Source organism: Argentina silus, assembly GCF_951799395.1.
Source record: "Argentina silus genome assembly, chromosome: 1".
In the NCBI taxonomy this organism is placed as follows: domain Eukaryota; kingdom Metazoa; phylum Chordata; class Actinopteri; order Argentiniformes; family Argentinidae; genus Argentina; species Argentina silus.
The window spans coordinates 34,258,274-34,277,088 of NC_139655.1; the positions used below are offsets into that span (position 1 = coordinate 34,258,274).

An 18,815-nucleotide genomic window follows, 5' to 3' on the forward strand; every position below is an offset into this window, starting at 1 on the left:
ATGTCCATTGAACATGCATTTTAATCTAGGATTACGTTTTATCTGTGTCCGGGAAACCAGCCCTACATGGAATAGAAAGAAACCTCACATGTTGCCATTCCAACGGCAGACAAACACAGACAGGAATACACCGTGTTACAAACAGACCAGACTAGATGAGCATGAACATTACAATAATAGCCCTTTTTTTCTCTCCATCCCTCCATCATCTCGCCTCCCTCAGACTATAATGGAGGGGTCTATTACACCATTAACCTTTAGGGTATTTCCAGGCTCAGCAAATTTGCCCGTGGGATGAACTCACATTACAGGCTAATGCATAACACCCTCCAATAGGCTAACAGGTCTTTAGCAAGGCTGGTAATGCAACCGTGGTTTGTGTCTTTGTGGTTTTAGCCCTGGTGTGTGTGTGTGTGTGTGTGTGTGTATGTGTGTGTGTGCAGGTGTGCACTCTGCGTTTGTGTCTTTGTGGTTCTAGCCCTGTGTGTGTGTGCCTGTGTGTGTGTGTGTGTGTGTCTGTGTGTGTGTGTGTGTCTGTGTGTCTGTGTGTGTGTGTGTGTGTGTGTGTGTGTGTGTGTGTGTGTGTGTGTGTGTGTGTGTGTGTGTGTGTGTGTGTGTGTGTGGAGTGAACAGAGGGGTGCAGTTAGTCATGTTTCGGTCTAATGATGCATTTCCAAGAGCAGAGAAATATGATGACAGTTACCAACATCCTTCACTCTTTCTCTTGTTCCGTCGCAGTATCTCTCTCTCCCTCCCTCCCTCCCTCTCTCTCCCTCCCTCCCTCCCTCCTGTCTTCCTTCCCTCCCTCTCCCCTCCTCTCTCCTTTCCTCCCTCCCTCCTTCCTTCCCTCCATCTCCCCCTCTCTCCTACTCTCTCTTGTTCTCCCTCCCTCCTTCCCTCCCACCATCTCCCCCCTCTCTCTCTTTCTCCCTCTCCCTCCTTCCTCCCCCCCCCTCTCTTAATCTAATCAGTACAACAGGGTTCAGTAGGTGGTTGTGGTTAGACAGTGTGGCCTCCTAATAGGCCAGCTGTAGATGTTGGCAGTGAACTGATGATATACACACACACACACACCACCCACACACACACACACACACACACACACACACACACACACACACACACACAGGGCTAAAACCACAAAGACACAAACGAACACACACACACACACACACACACACACACTAGGGCTAAAACCCAGGGGCTGAGAGGAAGAACCTTGTCTTGGTGATGAGCTGACTGATTGGTCAGTTTGTCTGAGAGCTTCAGAGAGATGAAGAGATGTGTGTGTGTATGTGTGTGTGTGTTAAACATGCAAATGCATGCTTATCTTCCCTCAACACCAGATAGTCTCTGAGATATAGATAAGGTCTGATCACACAATGCCAGAGAGAGAGAGAGAGAGAGGGAGAGAGAGAGAGAGAGAGAGAGAGAGAGACCACCTCCTTCAGATTGACATTAGCAATTTCAAATGTCTCCAGTGATCACACCGTCTCAACGGATGACGGAAATAAAGGCGGAGAGCAACAAAGAACAATAGTCCGCCGTGTGTTGTTGTCCTTCGGTTCGCCGTCTCCCTGTTCCAGACGGGAGTTGACACCAGGCATTTCTCAAAGGCTGGGCCAAATCTCTAAAGCCGTTCCTTAACTCCACACATCCTTTTCCCTTTCCACTTTCTTCTCAGTAAACATCGGTGGATTTTCATTGTTATTGGGATAGAGGCAATAGAGATTGACAGGAAGGATGGGTGAGAGAGAGAGAGAGAGAGGGAGGAGGGACGGACTGTCGAGAGTTGTCGACGGTCGGAATCGAACCAGGAACCTTGCGGGTAGGCCGTACGCACGTTAGTGGTACTACGCCACCCAGCGCCCGGTGGAGAAGATCAGAGGGTCCCTCCTCCCGGACCGCCTGTTTCCAATGTGTTTCTGACGGGCGGGGGTTCGAACCCGGGGTCTCGCACTAGGAAGACACAAGCGTCGAAGAGCGTTAACGCCCAGGTCCGAGGTGGTCTGAGGTTTTTTCAGGCTTGGCTGCCTCATCACGAAAGCGTCGATTGTCCAAATCATGGTTGAGGAGAGAGAGGACGCAAAGTCAAAGACAGACTCTTGAAAATGCAGGCACTGTCTCTGAAAGAGAAGATAGCCTTGGATACACAGACAGGCAGACAGACAGGCAGACAGACAGACAGGCAGACAGGCAGACAGTCGGGGCGGATCTTTATTCATGGAGTACTGCTAGGTGCTAGTCTCGTCCTCCGGGCTGTCAGGGAACGGAGATCCAAGTCCAAATCATTCTTACTAATGAGGCAAGGGCAGATAAACAAGCCTAAAGAAACATAAGCGAACTTGTATAATTTGATGTTTTGTGGACCAGGACTAATTAGATGAATCCTGATACGTTCGTTTAATTGGCTAGATACATAGATGGATGGATGCAGGGAGGGATAGATTGAGAGAGGGAGGGAGGGAGGGAGGGAGGGAAAGATGGATGGACGGATGGATGGATGGATGGATGGATGGATGGTTGGTCGGTCGGTCGGTGAGGAGATAGATAGATAATACAGTAGATAAATAGATAGATACAGTAGATAAATAGAGAGAGAGAGAGAGAGAGAGAGAGAGATACATATTGTCATTGCTCTACACCACGTCACATTCCAGTATCCTACGGCTTCTCTTCATCATATCTTTCAAACCGGTGTAGATGGGCAAAAGTTGCATTTTGATTCGACTACCTGTCTGACAACCCTTGTTTGCTAGGCTGATGAATGAACACCAGGAAGTAGACAGATCCCACTCACACTTTGTGAGTGCAAGTTTCTTTTTGTGGATCTTTTATTTCCTCTGACAGTCTGCCTCCAGAGACTCAATATGCCAGCAGACATGGTTCTGTGCAGGGGAGGTGTGTGGGTGTGTGTGCGTGTATGTGTGTGTGTGTGTGTGTGTGCGTGGCTCGGTGCCCTCGGGCTCTTGGATTCGAACCCATCCAACACCGCCTGAGGAAACAGGAGGAGAAGCTCTCCTTAGTTCATTCATCATGAATATTTGTTGTTCTGTGCTCGGGGGCAGGCAGTGTACAAGGTAGACCGTCACTGTCTTTCCTAGCGCTCTCATAGACTCTTACAAAAGCGCATTTTCAATCACCAGGTGTCCGAAAAACAACATTCTCTCAGATGAGTGACTTCTGATCTGGCGGGACGAAATAAGTGAAAGCAATTTGGAAAGCGGAAACGAGGTGGAACCCCAACTCTGATCGATGTCGTATTCACAGTTGAACCGGCTGTTGAACTCCCATACGTAGACAACATCGTCAAGGCTGCTCATAAGTCGTGTCGGATTCTGAGATGAGTGACTTCTTCTGGTCCGGCGGGGTGGAAAAGGTCAAGTTTTGAGTTCGTTCTTTGTTTTTATGTTCATTCGTATGACCAAGGTTATTTGACCTCTGAATTGCATGATGTGAATTGTAAAGAAAATAGGAAAAAAAAGTGTTTCCTTGTCTGAGGTTGTGTTTGTTGGTTGTGGTAGCAGGTGTCTCTTGTCAGACTGGAGGAGGTGTTGAGCAAGTTTTTTTTGTGTTTTTTTTAAAGGTTATTTTTTATTTTTATTTTTTATTGGACAGTAGAGAAAACCAGGAAGAGGGTATGTCAGCAAGGCATAGGCCGGATTCCAACCCATGTGCATATGTGTGCACTGTAGGCCGTGGTGCTGGACCACTTTGCCACAAGCAAAGCTGAAAAGGTGAAAGCAATTTAGTAGAAACTAGATTGAACCATCTCTGGACAATGCATTTTATTCAGTTTTCATTGGTTGAACCTTCTACCACAGACAACTATGGGTTGTTACAGATGTGGCTTCTTTAATGATAGCAATGTTCTCAACGTCCAGTATCCTGAATTGTATAATGTTTTTGTAGGTTTGCAGTGGTTTTTAATCTACATAATCTACAAACTTCACCAGGGTTTATGGCATTTGACAACATCTGAATCTTCTTGAATGTTAGTCAAGAAACAATGTCTTGCAACCCAATTCTCAAACCTTTAATTGGTGTCGGTATGGAATCTTACACCAATACTATGCTTGTAAATCCATGAAAAGTAGTCCTAAAGAGCACACTTCAGGGAAAACACTAGAGAATTTGGACGCAGGGCTAGTTCACTCAACTTTATGTCATCCATAAAGTTGAGTGGAAAAAGGCAAAAGGGAATGAAACGCTTGTAACACCGCTTAGGGCTTTATATGCACCAAGGCTAAGGGGTAGATATATATGCAGTGCCGTTAGCCAGGAGCTAATAACTACATGAATAATTCAGACCAAAAGCAGCTAGCGAGCTATTGCTAACGGCTGTCCCCAGTGTCGTACCAAAGAAATCTGGTCTGAATAAATACAATAAAGAATGAGCTAATATGACATTATTTGTAGAAAGAGTGTGTGTGTGTGTGTGTGTATACATGTGAGCGTTTGTGTGTGTTTGTGTTTGTGTGTGTGTGTGTGTATACATGTGAGCATGTGTGGTTGTGTGTGTGTGTGTGTGTATATGTGCATGTGAGCGTGTGCATGTGTGCGTGTGCGTGTGCGTGTGTGTGTGTGTGTGTGTGTGTGTGTGTGTGTGTGTGTGTGTGTGTGTGTGTGTGTGTGTGTGTGTGTGTGTGTGTGTGTGCTCTCCCCATACAGTGATGTCTAGGTCCTGTATATCAGAGTGATGGATTGCGATGACCGAAGCAGGGGACAGCTCATACAAACAAGTTAATTAAAAGCTCAGCCCTGCCCCCTACACCCTGTCCTTCTAAATCACACTGGACTTATCAATCAGCCTACACATTAGATGTGGCCATGTCTGTCTGTGTGTGTGTGTGTGTGTGTGTGTGTGTGTGTGTGTCTTCAAATATGTGTATGTGTGTGTCTTCAAATATGTGTGTGTGTGTCTTCAAATATGTGTATGTGTGTGTCTTCAAATATGTGTGTGTGTGTGTGTGTGTGTTAGATATTTATACTCCAGTATCATGTGATGAATAATGTACCTAGTTGATATCTATCGGGATTAGTATTGATGTAGGAGATGACAGCTGATGGATTAGTGTGTGTGTGTGTGTGTGTCTATTAAATGTTAACCCATGAATCTTGACTGTGGTTGGATTGTGATGGTATTACGTTGAACAAACTCCGGTTGTGAGGGACTGTGTGTGTGTGTGTGTGTGTGTGTGTGTGTGTGTGTGTGTGTGTGTGTGTATGGTGTGTGTGTGTGTATGGTGTGTGTGTGTGTGTGTGTGTGCGTATGCGTGATATTTCACTTAGCTGTGGGAGGATGATAATTACTCTCCTTCACACACACACACACACACACACACACTAACTCCCTGTGATCTGTCGAGTGGTTCCATGGTTCACAGTAACTCATCAATTCGATTACTCACCGCAGATCAGACGATGAAGTCCCCTAACCCAACCCCCTACCCCCAACATGCTAACCACCACTATGTGTGTGTGTGTGTTTGTGTGCTTATGTGTGCGTGAGTGCGTGCGTGCGTGCGCACTCCCCCGTTGCACAACGTTGCTGGAAACCCCAGCTGTCTCAGTCTCTGTAATCAGTGTTAATATCTGTCTGTGTACAGAGGAGTATCTTTATCCCCCCCCAAAGTGGCAAATTATTAACTTCCATAATCCCACTGGAAGTCAATCACTGATTTCAGGATTCATATGCCTGTGTGTTTATGCACGTTTAAACACGGGGAGCTACAAATACACGTAAAAACGTGTGTTTTAAATGTCACCCGTTGTTTCCTGCTCTCTGTACCATTACGGTGATGCATTATGCATCCGGGGTGCCTCTCTGATGGCTCAAACACAATGATACAGGGGTGCACATTCTGACACATCACCCCTCTCTGCAGCGTGAGGTAGAAAGGTTCTGTGTCATTATCGGGAGCAGCGGAGAAGAGCGGGAGAAAGTATCATTTCACAGAGATATCATCATGACCTGGTAATGTACGGTCGAGTCATAGGGCAGGGCGGTATTTTTAGCTCGGGCGTTCGGGAGAGAACTGGCAGGTGTTTTTTTTCGGGATGCCATTGTCAGTGTAGCAGGCACCGACGCAGACGCGCGCGCACACACACACACACAGACATGGGGAATGTGCACGCACACACATACACGCACGCACACACCCACGCACACACAGAAGCACGCGGGCACACACACACACACACACACGCGCACACATACGGTCTGACATCTATGGATCAGATCAGACGTGTGAACATGCAGGTAGTTTGTCATTTGGAGAGCATTGAGCGGGTGCAGGGTGTGTCTTCATCTGTGTGTGTGTGTGTGTGTGTGTGTGTGTATGTGTGCGCGCGTGTTCAGCATCTCTGTGTCTGTGCTTGTGTGTGTATGTGTCTGTGAGTTCAGCATCTCACTCTCTCTCTATCTCTTTCTCTCGCTCTGTATGTGTGTGTGTGTGTGTGTGCCTGTTTGTTCAGTGTGTGTGTGTGTGTGCGTGCGTGCGCGTGTGCATGCATGCGTGTTAGGGGGTTAGATTAGGGTCAGTAAAATGATCTGTGAGCCCCGTTTCATATGCTGGATCATTCCCGCAGAGCGTACCATCATTTCCTAACCAGCAGGGGTACCAGTCAATACAGATAAGCTGGTATACACACATGTTCATACATACTCATACCCCTAAAATGTCCAATAACCGCTGGGTCTCTTGATAGCAGGGTTTTATTATATATTTAAATGTAATTTTCCCGTTGCACATTCCAAAATTGCCCCTCTCCCTCCCCGGCCTCGCTGCCATCAGCCCCATTTGGAAAACAATCCTCCCCCGTCAAAAGATCCATCGGCGAGCGCAGCAACTGCTCCCGTTCGAAGAAACACATCTCTTCTTTTTGTAGCGATTTTACACTCTGAAAGAAAGTGTTTTTCAAATGTGAAAACCGGGTTATTGATTGTGTACAAACAGTCAATGGAAATTGCTGTGTTTATCATGTAGAGTTAAATAAAATAAAATAAAAACTATCGTAACAGTGAGGCCAGAGTTGTTTACTTGAGGCCTCCGATGTTTACCGTTATCCAGTAATGGGCGGGGCATTTTCACAGCTCGTGACAAATTCAACGAGATGTTTCTCTCCAACTCCTGTAGATTTAACTGTCTTGAGTTGAACTCTCAATCAACAGGCCTATTGTGTGCAGCGGGCTTTTTCTCTGAAGCACCTACAGTACATGCACACCCACACACACATGCACAGGCACACAAATTTAACGACGACAAAGCAGACACAAAAGCCTGTCTGCCTCCTCACTCTGGAGTTTTGACATTGTTTTGAATTTAGTGATTTGCAATCCCATTGTATCGCCCCCGCACTGCACAAAAGCCCTCTTCGACGCACACACACACACACACACACATACACACACACACACACACACACACACACACAGAGTGCCACATAAAAGCCCCGCTCCTCCGTTTTGATTGACAGGATGTCGTTACCGTGATGAGCTGTCATCAACGTGATGAATAAGTAAACACTGTTGCTGTGACAACCCCCGGCAATAAACGATGTGAGGATCAGGTGTGTATCAGTAGAGTGACAGGCAACACTCAGAAGGGGGGCGGGAACACGGTCAGATTACCACAACATGATTGGGTGATTGGGCTTCCTTGCGTGATCAATCACTCAATCGGCCATCCTCATCTGGATTTGACTTTGACTAAAGCTGTCTCAGTGCTATGTTGGGGCCTAACACCTCACTGAGGGGTCTCATATATGCTGTTTCTGTTTCAGAAACCTTGTGAGCTGCTGGGCTACTGCTTTCTCAAGTATTTTCGAGAGAAATGGCGAGTTAGATATAGGCCTATAGTCAGTTATAAATATTTACATATATATTGATTGGAATCATATCGGTGCAACTGATCAAGATATTTTGCGGTCATATGAATTGTTATGATAAATTGCATCTCTTAAATGAGTCATATAGGATATATGTATGTATATATATTCACCAAGCACTTTATTATGAACACTATACTAATACTGGATAGGGCCTCCCTTTGATCTCAAAACAGCCTCAATTCTTCGTGGCATTGATTCCACAAGATGTTGGAAACATTCCTTTGAGATTCTGGTCCGTGATGACATGATTGCATCACGCAATTCCTGCACATTTTTCAGGTTTTCAAGCTGTGAATCTCCCGTTCCACCACATCCCAAAGGTGTTCTATTGGATTCAGATCCGGTGACTGGGAAGGCCACTGAAGAACACTGAACCCATTGTCATGTTCATGAAACCAGTTTGAGATGACTTTTGCTTTGTGAAATCGTGCATTATCATGCTGGAAGTAGCCATTAGAAGATGGGTAAATTGTGGCCATGAAGGGATGCACATGGTCAGCAACAATACTCAAATACGCTGTGGCATTCAAGTGATGATTGATTGGTATTAACGGGCCCAAAGTGTGCCAAGAAAACATTCCCCACACCATTCCACCACCTCCACCATGAGAAGGTGTACATGTGTTCCTAATAAAGTCCTCAGTGACTGTATATATCCTATGTTTCATTTTGGACAGAAATCGATGAGAGCCGGGGTGACCTTGGAAGTTCAGTTGGACATACTGTCAGACAGTCATCCAAACATGTGTACTGTATCTGTCAGATCTGCTTTCAACTGAGGAATGCACTGATACCACGTTTTCATTACCGACATCGATTCCGAGTCCTTTACTTTGAGTACTTGGCTGACACAGAGGACAGATCTGATAAAAAGGCTTGAGAAAAAAAGAAAAAAGAAAAAGAATTATGTGAAATGCCACTGCCACACCAAAAAACACTCGCCTTACAAATGTCGGTGTCTCTAGTGACTCAAGCGTGACCTCATTCCAGACGGCAGACACGGTTGTTATTGTTGTCACCGCGCTCACGTGTCACCTCAGCTGTGTCAGTCGACGACGAGTATTTGCCGACGGTTTTTTACGACCGTTTGCGTCATGGCATCGTAAATAAATCCTAAATCGTAAATAGCATTCCCAGTCTCTTGATTCCCGATCCCGAACATTTTAGGCCAATACTGGCCTGACGCCGATGCTCTGTATCGGATCGGTGCATCTCGACTTCAAATAGTATTTGAAGGGAGCTGCGCTTGATCGATTGTTTTGCCTGGCACGATGCAACCAATGGAACTGTCTCAAAAGTGTAACGCCTGCCCATCTGGCGCTCCAGGCAGGCTCAACCTATTACCCATCCCATCTCAACAGCGAATAGTGGGTAGCACACACAGTAGTACACTTTTAATTCAACCCTGTGTGACATACACTGATTGTTTGTCTCCTGCCTCATCAGTTCATGCTTAGTAGAATACTCACAAGTGAGTTGTAGATCTGTCCTTAAGTGACAGTTGAAACCATAACTGGCAGGGGGCTTTCTAATGTTGTTTTGTGATGATCACAGTGCGTGTGTGTCTGTGTATGTGTGTGTGTACATGGCTTCTCTGAAATTGCCTCTTAATGACCAAAGGGGGGCCATCTGGAGAAATGTAAAAGCATTTGTGGAGCAGTGGGGAAACACTTTCAGAGCAATGTCTCCCCGTCGAGAAGTAATCACTTATTTACTGTTACGAGTGCAGCTCTGTATCCCAACCGACGCCTGACATCTGTGTGACGCTTGACTGGAAACAAGCAGGCGTTTAGCAGGTTGTTAGGCAAGGAAGTATTGGCATCAATCCCATCGGGTTTGGACAGTGGCTTCTCACATCACTCCGATCAGGATAATATGGTGGATTTGATTGATTTGGGACTTTCATCCTTGGCTTCTCAAACACATTGTTTTTGGAAGAATTACAGAAGATAAGAGTTGGGCACGTTCCACCTTCGTTTGTTACATCAGGATCACGCACGCACGGACACACGCACGCACACACACACACACACACACACACACTCAGGATAAGGCCTGCTCTGTTCCTCACACTCACCAATGTAAGACGGTCAGAGAGGTGGTTGGAGAAGCAGCAGACCAGAGCAGACCTGGGTTAAATACATCATGTCCATTATACATATAATCACTTTTCCGGGGAGACGGTATTCCTGTGGTTCTGTTTCACTCTGACAACTAAATCAAGCACCGGACAGTATTCCACGTAGGTATTTGACAAGACATGTTTAGCATGACAATGACTAACGGGCTGAATAAAGCAAGGCGCCCAGATCGCACCGCAGTTTGAACAGTGAGGTGAAGATTGTGGTGGAACAAAAATGGAACGTCTCACCAACCGCTCCCTAAGTCAGCATTCGAATGTTTGACGTGTTATCTGTTTTCTTCCCAGTGTTTTTCTTGTTTTCTATCTTTGCCCCAGACCCTAACACCAATTAGAAGTTAGGCTGGGCAATCTGCTGCTGCCATCAGCAACATTTCCATAACAATTGGAGCTTCAGCGTGTGGACAATTAAAACAGCGTTTTACAGGTCGCCTCTCCAGACATTTTACAGCTTGTAACATCCTTGCATTCAAGACACGCCTTTGCATTTACTACTTCTGTCACAGTCACAGTCTCTCTCTCCCTCTCCCCCTCTCTCTCCCCCCCCCCCTCTCTCTCTCCCCCCCTCTCTCTCTCTCTCTCACTCTCTTTCTCCTTCACCTATTTTACAATGAGAAAAGCTCAACCGCAATCATAGAGACAGAGCCCACATGCACGCACACACGCACACACACACACACACACACACACACACACACACACACACACGTCTGTGTCAGGGCAGAATAGCTCCACTATGATCTCAATTGTGTTGTTCTGCAGAGGTTAATATTGTGTTTCTTTGAACAAAGTATCCAGTGTGTTACCTGCGAGAAGGTTGGTGCAGTAGTGTGTGCGTGCGTGCATGCGTGCGTGCGTGCGTGTGTGTGTGTGTGTGTGTGTGTTGGAAGGCTGGTATAGTCTTTCAGGATGTAATGGTATTGCTTTCAGGAAGGTGAATATTCAGGAGCGGTGTGGTTTGCGGTGTAGACGGTCTGTTTGTTGGGAATTGTCACAACGGTGACATCTGTCTCCAAAAACGAGTGTCTGAGTGCAGTTTGTGACGTACGGACGTTCATAGCGACAGCAAATGCAATTGATATGCTTACAATTCTCAGAGAGGGCATCTCACTAGGAGTGTGTGATTTCTCTCTCTCTCTCTCTCTCTCTTAACACCTCCCTGACACTCATCTGAAGGGGGCTGTTTGGGATGCAGCATTGCTGAGTGTCAGGTTGATGTGTGTAGTGTTTTGGATTGAGGCTGTGTAAGAGTCTCTGTCTGTCTGTCTCTCTCTCTCTCTCACACACACACTCTCTCTCTCTCTCTCTCTCTCTCTCTCTCTCTGGCTGCTACCTGATTTGTCTGACCTGAAAGCACAGATTGTCCCTCTCCGTTCTTTATTGCTCACCATGGCAGGCACCGTGTGTGTGTGTGTGTGTGTGTGTGTGTGTGTGTGTGTGTGTGTGTGGCGTGCGTGTGTGCGTGTGTATGTGCCATAAATATCCCTCCCGTCACTCCAATGTCACCCCAGTCCTCCTACTTCTCTCTCCCCCTGCAGCTCCCATATTTAGTGCTGCTCTGCAGTGCAATCAGAACATGCGTTATAGAACGCTTATTACAGGGCCTGGAAGAGGGGAGTTAGTACCTGATTGTCGAGGTAAATGCGAAGGTGTACTCATGCACTCTACCACAACTACAATGCACTGGGTCATTTACTGTACTTATATATACAGTGGGGGAAATGATTATTTGATCCCCTGCTGATTTTGTTAGTTTGCCCGATTACAAAGAAATGAGCGGTCTATAATTTTTATGGTACTTTTAGTTGAACAAATAGAGACAGAATATCAACAAAGAAGTCCAGAAAAAACACATTATATAAAGTTATAAATTAATTTGCATTTGATCGAAGGAAATAAGTATTTGATCCCCTACAAACCAGCAAGAATTCTGGCTCATACAGACCGGTTATATGCCCATGAGGCACACAGATTAGTCCTGTCACTTTAGGAAAAGTACTCCTAATCTCTGCTTGTTATGGGTATAAAAGACACCTGTCAATAGAATCAATCTCTTCCATTCCAACCTCTCCACCACCATGGGCAAGACCAAAGAACATTCAAAGGACATCAGGGTAAGAGTTGTAGACCTGCACAAGGCTGGAATGGGCTACAAGACCATCAGCAAGAAGCTTGGTGAGAAGGAGACAACTGTTGGTGCAATTATTAGAAAATGGAAGAAATACAAAATAACCATCAATCGCCCTCGGCCTGGAGCTCCATGCAAGATCTTGCCTCGTGGGGTAAGGATGATCATGAGAAGGGTGAGGGATCAGCCCAGAACTACACGGGAGGAGCTTGGTAATGATCTCAAGGCAGCTGGGACCACAGTCACCAAGAAAACCATTGGTAACACACTACACCGTAACGGATTGAAATCCTGCAGTGCCCGCAAGGTCCCCCTGCTCAAGAAGGCACATGTACAGGCCCATCTGAAGTTTGCCAGTGAACACCTAAATGATTCAGAGAAGGCTTGGGAGAAGGTGATGTGGTCAGATGAGACCAAAATTGAACTCTTTGGCATAAATTCGACTCTTCGTGTTTGGAGGGAGAGAAATGCTGAATGCTACAATCCCAAGAACACCATCCCCACCGTCAAACACGGAGGTGGAAACATTATGCTTTGGGGTTGTTTCTCTGCTAAGGGTACAGGACGACTTCACTGCATTGAGGGGCCAATGGACGGGGCCATGTACCGTAAGATCTTGGACGAGAACCTCCTTCCCTCAGCCAGAGCACTGAGGATGGGTCGTGGATGGGTCTTCCAGCATGACAATGACCCAAAACATACAGCCAAGGCAACAAAGGAGTGGCTCAAGAAGAAGCACACTAAGGTCATGGAGTGGCCTAGCTAGTCTCCAGACCGTAATCTTATAGAAAATTTGTGGAGGGAGCTGAAGCTTCGAGTTGCCAAGCAAAAGCCTTGAAACCTTCAGGATTTGGAGAGGATCTGTAAAGAGGAGTGGACCACAATCCCTCCTGAGATGTGTGCAAACCTGGTGACTAACTATAAGAAACGTCTGACTTCTGTGCTTGCCAGCAAGGGTTTCTCCACCAAGTACTAAGTCATGTTTTGCTTGGGGATCAAATACTTATTTCCTTCGATCAAATGCAAATGAATTTATAACTTTATATAATGTGTTTTTTCTGGACTTCTTTGTTGATATTCTGTCTCTATTTGTTAAAATAAAAGTACCATAAAAATTATAGACCGCTCATTTCTTTGTAATCAGGCAAACTAACAAAATCAGCAGGGGATCAAATAATTATTTCCCCCACTGTGTATATATATATATATATATATATATATATATATATATATATATATATATATATATATATATATATATAGTACCAGTCAAAAGTTTGGACACACCTTCTCATTCAATGGTTTTTCTTTATTTTTATTATTTTCTACATTGTAGATTAATATTGAAGACATCAAAACTACGAAGGAACACATATGGAATTATGTAGTAAACAAGAAAGTGTTAAACAAACCAGAATATGTTTTATATTTTAGATTCTTCAAAGTAGCCACCTTTTGCTTTGATGGCAGCTTTGCACACTCTTTTATATATATATATATATATATATATATATATATATATATATGTCCATGGATGAATGGATGGATAGATGGATGGATGGACTGAAGGAAGTAAGGAATTGATATCTGGATAGGTAGATAGATTGAATGATACGATCAAATGTGCGATCAAAACTCGGAAGGGCTGCTTTGAATGTACTGATTAGAACACCTTGAGTGACCATTGTGAATTCTTAGATGACTATACAGACATGGTGATATTGAATATACATACAAGCAACTGTGAGGAGGGTTGTATACCCAATAAGGCCACCATTTTGCCCTATATGTGACCTGTGAACCTGTGAACTCCATCTCACTGCAACTCATCTACACTACTCTGTGTACATCATGTACTGTAACAACGCTGGTGGTGTTGCAATAAAAGGAACTTGTATCTTGTGTAGAGAGAGAAAGAGAGAGAGAGAGAGAGAGATGGATGTACATGCTGAGTACTTTATTAGGAACCCTATACTAATACTGGCTCTCAACACAGCCTCAATTCTCCGTGGCATTGATTCCACAAGATGTTAGAAACATTCCTTTGAGATTCTGGTCCACGATGACATGATTGCTCACTCAGTTCCTGCAGATTTTTCAGGTGCACTTTCAAGCTGTGAATCTCCCGTTCTACCACATCCCAGCTTTAATTTGAGGGTATTCACATCCAAATTGGAGGAAGGGTTTAGGAATTACAGCTCTTTAATATGTAGCCCCCTCTTTTTCAAGGGACCAAAAGTAATTGGACAATTGACTCAAAAGCAGTTTCATGGACAGGTGTGGGCTATTCCTTTGTTATTTCTTTATTAAGCAGGTAAAAGGTCTGAGTTGATTCCAAGTGTGGCATTTGCATTTGGAAGCTGTTGCTGTGAACGCACAACATCAAAGGAGCTCTCAATGCAAGTGAAACAGGCCATCCTTATGCTGCAAAAACAAAACAAAATCATCAGACAGATAGCGGCAACATTAGGAGTGGCCAAATCAACAGTTACATTCTGAGAGAAAAAGAACGCACTGGTGAGCTCGGCAACACAAAAAAGCCTGAATGTCCACGGAAGACAACAGTGGTGGATGATGGCAGGATCCTTCACATGGTAAAGAAAAACCCCTTCACTACATCTAGCCAAGCGAAAGAACACTCTCCAGGAGGTCGGCATTTCATTATCCCAAGTCAACCATAAAGAGAAGACTTCACAAGGGTTCACCACAAGGTGCAAACCATTCATAAGCCTCAAGAAAAGAAAAGGCCAGATTAGACTTTGCCAAAAAACATCTAAAAAAGCCAGCCCAGCTCTGGAACAGCATTCTTTGGCCAGATGAAACTGAAGATCAACCTGTACCAGCATGATGGGAAGAAAAACTTATGTTGAAGGCTTGGAACTGCTCATGGTCCGAAGCATACCACATCATCTATAAAACACGGTGGAGGCAGTGTGATGGCATGGGCATGCATGGCTTCCAATGGCACTGGGTCACTAGTGTTTATTGATGATGTGACAGAAGACAGAAGCAGCCGGATGAACTCTGAAGTGTTTAGGGATATACTGTCTGCTGAGATTCAGCCAAATTCAGCAAAGTTGATTGGACAGCGCTTCACAGTACAGATGGACAGTGACCCAAAACATACTGCGAAAGCAACCCAGGAGTTTTTTAAGGCAAAGAAGTGGAATATTCTGCAATGGCGGAAGTCAATCACCTGATCTCAACCTGATAGAGCATGCATTTCACTTGCTGAAGACAAAACTTATCGCAGAAAGACCCACGAACAAACAACTGAAGACAGCTGCAGTAAAGGCCTGGTAAAGCATCACAAAGGAGGAAACCCAGCATTTAGTGATGTCCATGGGTTCCAGACTTCAGGCAGTCATTGTCTGCAAAGGATTCTCGACAAAGTATTAAAAATTGTATTTATGATTATGTAAATTTGTCCAATTACATTTGAGCCCCTGAAAATAGGGGACTGTGTATAAAAATGGTTCTTATCCAATTCCTAAACGTTTCATACAATATTTTTGTTCAACCCCATGAATTAAAGCTAAAAGTCTGCACTTCAATTGCATCTCGATTGTTTCATTTCAAATCCATTGTGGTGATGTACAGAGCCAAAATTATTAAAATTGTGTCACTGTCCAAATATTTCCGGACCTAACTGTGTATATATATATATATATATATATATATATATATGTGTATATAGGCCCTGGGGTGCGTGCGTGCGTGGTGTGTTTGAGAGAAACGACACAGAGAGAGAGAAAAAGAAAAAGAGTGTGTGTGTGTGTTTCTGTAAAGTGTGTGTGTGTGCGCAGACAGACAGACAGACCCACCTACAGACAGATGACCCAGATGGAATCAAACAAATGAGTCCATATCCATCAGCACTCTGTCTTCTGTCTTATTGACCAACCCATCGGGGAACTCGATACTCCTCTCCTGTGTCGATGAACTCTGCATGACAGGCTTTAATCTGAGCTCTCTGTGTTGTAAACAGGAAATCATTCTGTCATTGACTCTCTCATTGGCTCCCCGGGTCCTATAGGGAGCCATAACAGCCTGTTATGTTCTAGCCGAGAGCCATCAAACATCTATGCTGCCTTAATGCTTTATGATAATTACAGTACATTTTAATTGGAAAAACTGTATCACACATTCATATATATATATACAGGCTCTAGGGTGAGTTTCCCCAAAGCTTCGTGGGTAAAGTAGAACTTAATTTCTTCCACCAACCCCCAGCCGCAAAAAACTGAAGGAGAGTAACAATCGAAAAGTCAATGTTTGCAATTTGGCTGGTCTAGGTATGGGTTTAGATTGTGAAAAGTCGTCTTTTGGAAAACTCATCCCTGGCCTTGCTGCTACTCACAGACCTGCCTGGTCTCATGCAGGTTAAGTCATATACTGTATTGAGATGATGGACCTGATTTTTCGCCTTTAAAGCACGTCTTGTTGACTTTTTCGGCAACTGTGTCAGATGTGGACCTCCGTATAGTGATAAACACGTCAATGGGTGGCAACCAGGAACTATAAAACTGCAAAATCTTGAATTTCGTAGTCTTTCATTAACCCAAACTGTTTGTGTTTGTTTTCTTACAGTTCGGCAGATGAGCAGTTTCGCTGGAACACTCAAGGTAAATGTCACACATTTTAATTTCATAATTCTGAAATTCTTCCTCCCGATGTCAAATATCTCATTTATATTTCTGAGGAAAAGGTAAACAGACATGTTAGTGAGCTCTGGCCGCAATCACAGAAACAGACAAGCTATCCTAGCCGTTAGCGTTTAGCTGTGACAAATGCTACCTGGACTTACACAGGTATCAGCCATGTACACTCATTCAACAAAATAACGATAATGCATTTTTATGATGAGGCATTTATATGCATTGAAGTCTGTTTTGTGCCTAATAGACATAGAATGAAATTCTTGCAAGTCTAGTCCTAGGCTAAATCTTCCATTCAATTGAGAATTTCCATTGAGGGCTATGCTTTCTAGTCTAGGATTACACACATATGTGTGGTGTGAGAGAAAACGCGCTTTGGTGATGAAATTTCACTGAAACACATTTTCCCAAAACACCTTTATCATTCGTGTTGTGAATCGTTCAGTGAGGTATTTCTCTGACACATCATTAACATTTTGTCAAAGAAGTCTGATTTTGTAACCTAATACATCTGATAATAAGCACTACGCACTGTTGACAGAGCGGTGCTGCTGTTTTACAGCAACTTTGGAGGATTTACACAGAAAGCTAAATAAGGATGACATGAGCTGAATGAAATGTAAAAGGCTTTGACAACAAAAGGCTCGGGGTACGCTCTGTGTCTCAATATTAAGATCTGTCTTACCTCAGTATTGTTTTTACTATGTTCTGCAGATTCGAGAAGAAATATGAGTTCAGTGAGAAATTGAGTCAGGTAGCCTAATGAGTCAAGTAGCCTAATGAGTCAGGTAGCCTAATGAGTCAGGTAGCCTAGCGCTAATTAGTTAAGATGCTATTTTCCAGATTTTTGCTTTTTTCCTTCTGGCCTTCGTTGATTTAGTCAGCCTCATTTTGGCCATCCTTCAAGGGTAAACACGCCAAGAACCTTTTGAAGGGATTATGATAGAGACATGCGGTTTGGAATATTGGCTTTCTTAAAAGATCTTCTACACAGCTGGTTCAAACTTGTTATTCTACAAATCCACTACCCTGTATACACACATACGGTACCTGCTCAATACCTGCAGTTTGTGAACACCAACGTTATCAAGGAACAGATTGCATCTCCATCATTTTTGTTTATCAAATCAATCTTTTTTCATAGTGTATTTCACAGGTTTTAAAATGTTTTCTTTTAAAAAAACAAACAGAGAATGAAAATATTGCCTGGGATTGATATTGTGTCTGTTTCATGCTGTTCTGGCAGCTGTCTGAAGGCAAATGTGTTTTTCTTCTAATGTTTTCAACATATTTTAAGCTAGAGGATTACACATTGTCTCTGTGTGTTATAAGCGCAATTTCCCCTGATAGAACTGCTCTAAGACAAATGAACAGACAGACATTAACAGACTTGTTAATCATGTTTTTTCATGCACACACACACACACACACACACACACACACACACACACACACACACACACACACACACCTTTACACATACACATGTATACATTTATACAATACTCCTGTGAGAGAACCTCACACAAACAAGTGTGCACACACACACACACACACACACACACACACACACACACATTCACATAGTGTAAGCAATAAGGCAAGGCAATAGCAGGGATGAGTGTCAAAACTTGTATCCATCAGTCATGTCTGGGTTTGTATTTCCTGTTCTTCTACTCTCCAGCGGACGGACAGAAGGACATAGAGGATGAGCTGACCACTGGTTTGGAGCTTGTAGATTCCTGTATCCGATCCCTACAGGAATCGGGAATTCTTGACCCCCAGGAATACTCCACAGGAGAAAGTAAGGGCTTTGCGTCGTTTCTTATCCCAGCAGTGGGTGTATCACGTTTGTCTAAAGTGGTTTCCTTCCCTTGGGCACATTTGACATGGTACCCTTGTAAACAGCCAAATGTTTATCTGGAGGTCTGGTGAATCATCGTATCATTTGAGATACAGATAGAGACACTGCAATTTGCTTTCACCGGTCGTGCTC

General features: G+C 44.1%; 1 protein-coding gene across 1 annotated transcript in view; it reads left to right on the forward strand.

Moving 5' to 3' along the window:
- The window catches only part of LOC310817842 (catenin delta-2-like), a gene marked incomplete at both ends in the record, with an annotated part of 185,540 nt that overhangs the window by 56,376 nt on the left and 110,349 nt on the right, over window positions 1–18,815 (forward strand). Inside the window, 2 exon segments of the mRNA XM_083688557.1 lie at window positions 16,752–16,786; window positions 18,504–18,623. Of these exon segments, the coding sequence (XP_083544683.1) occupies window positions 16,752–16,786; window positions 18,504–18,623 (155 nt within the window).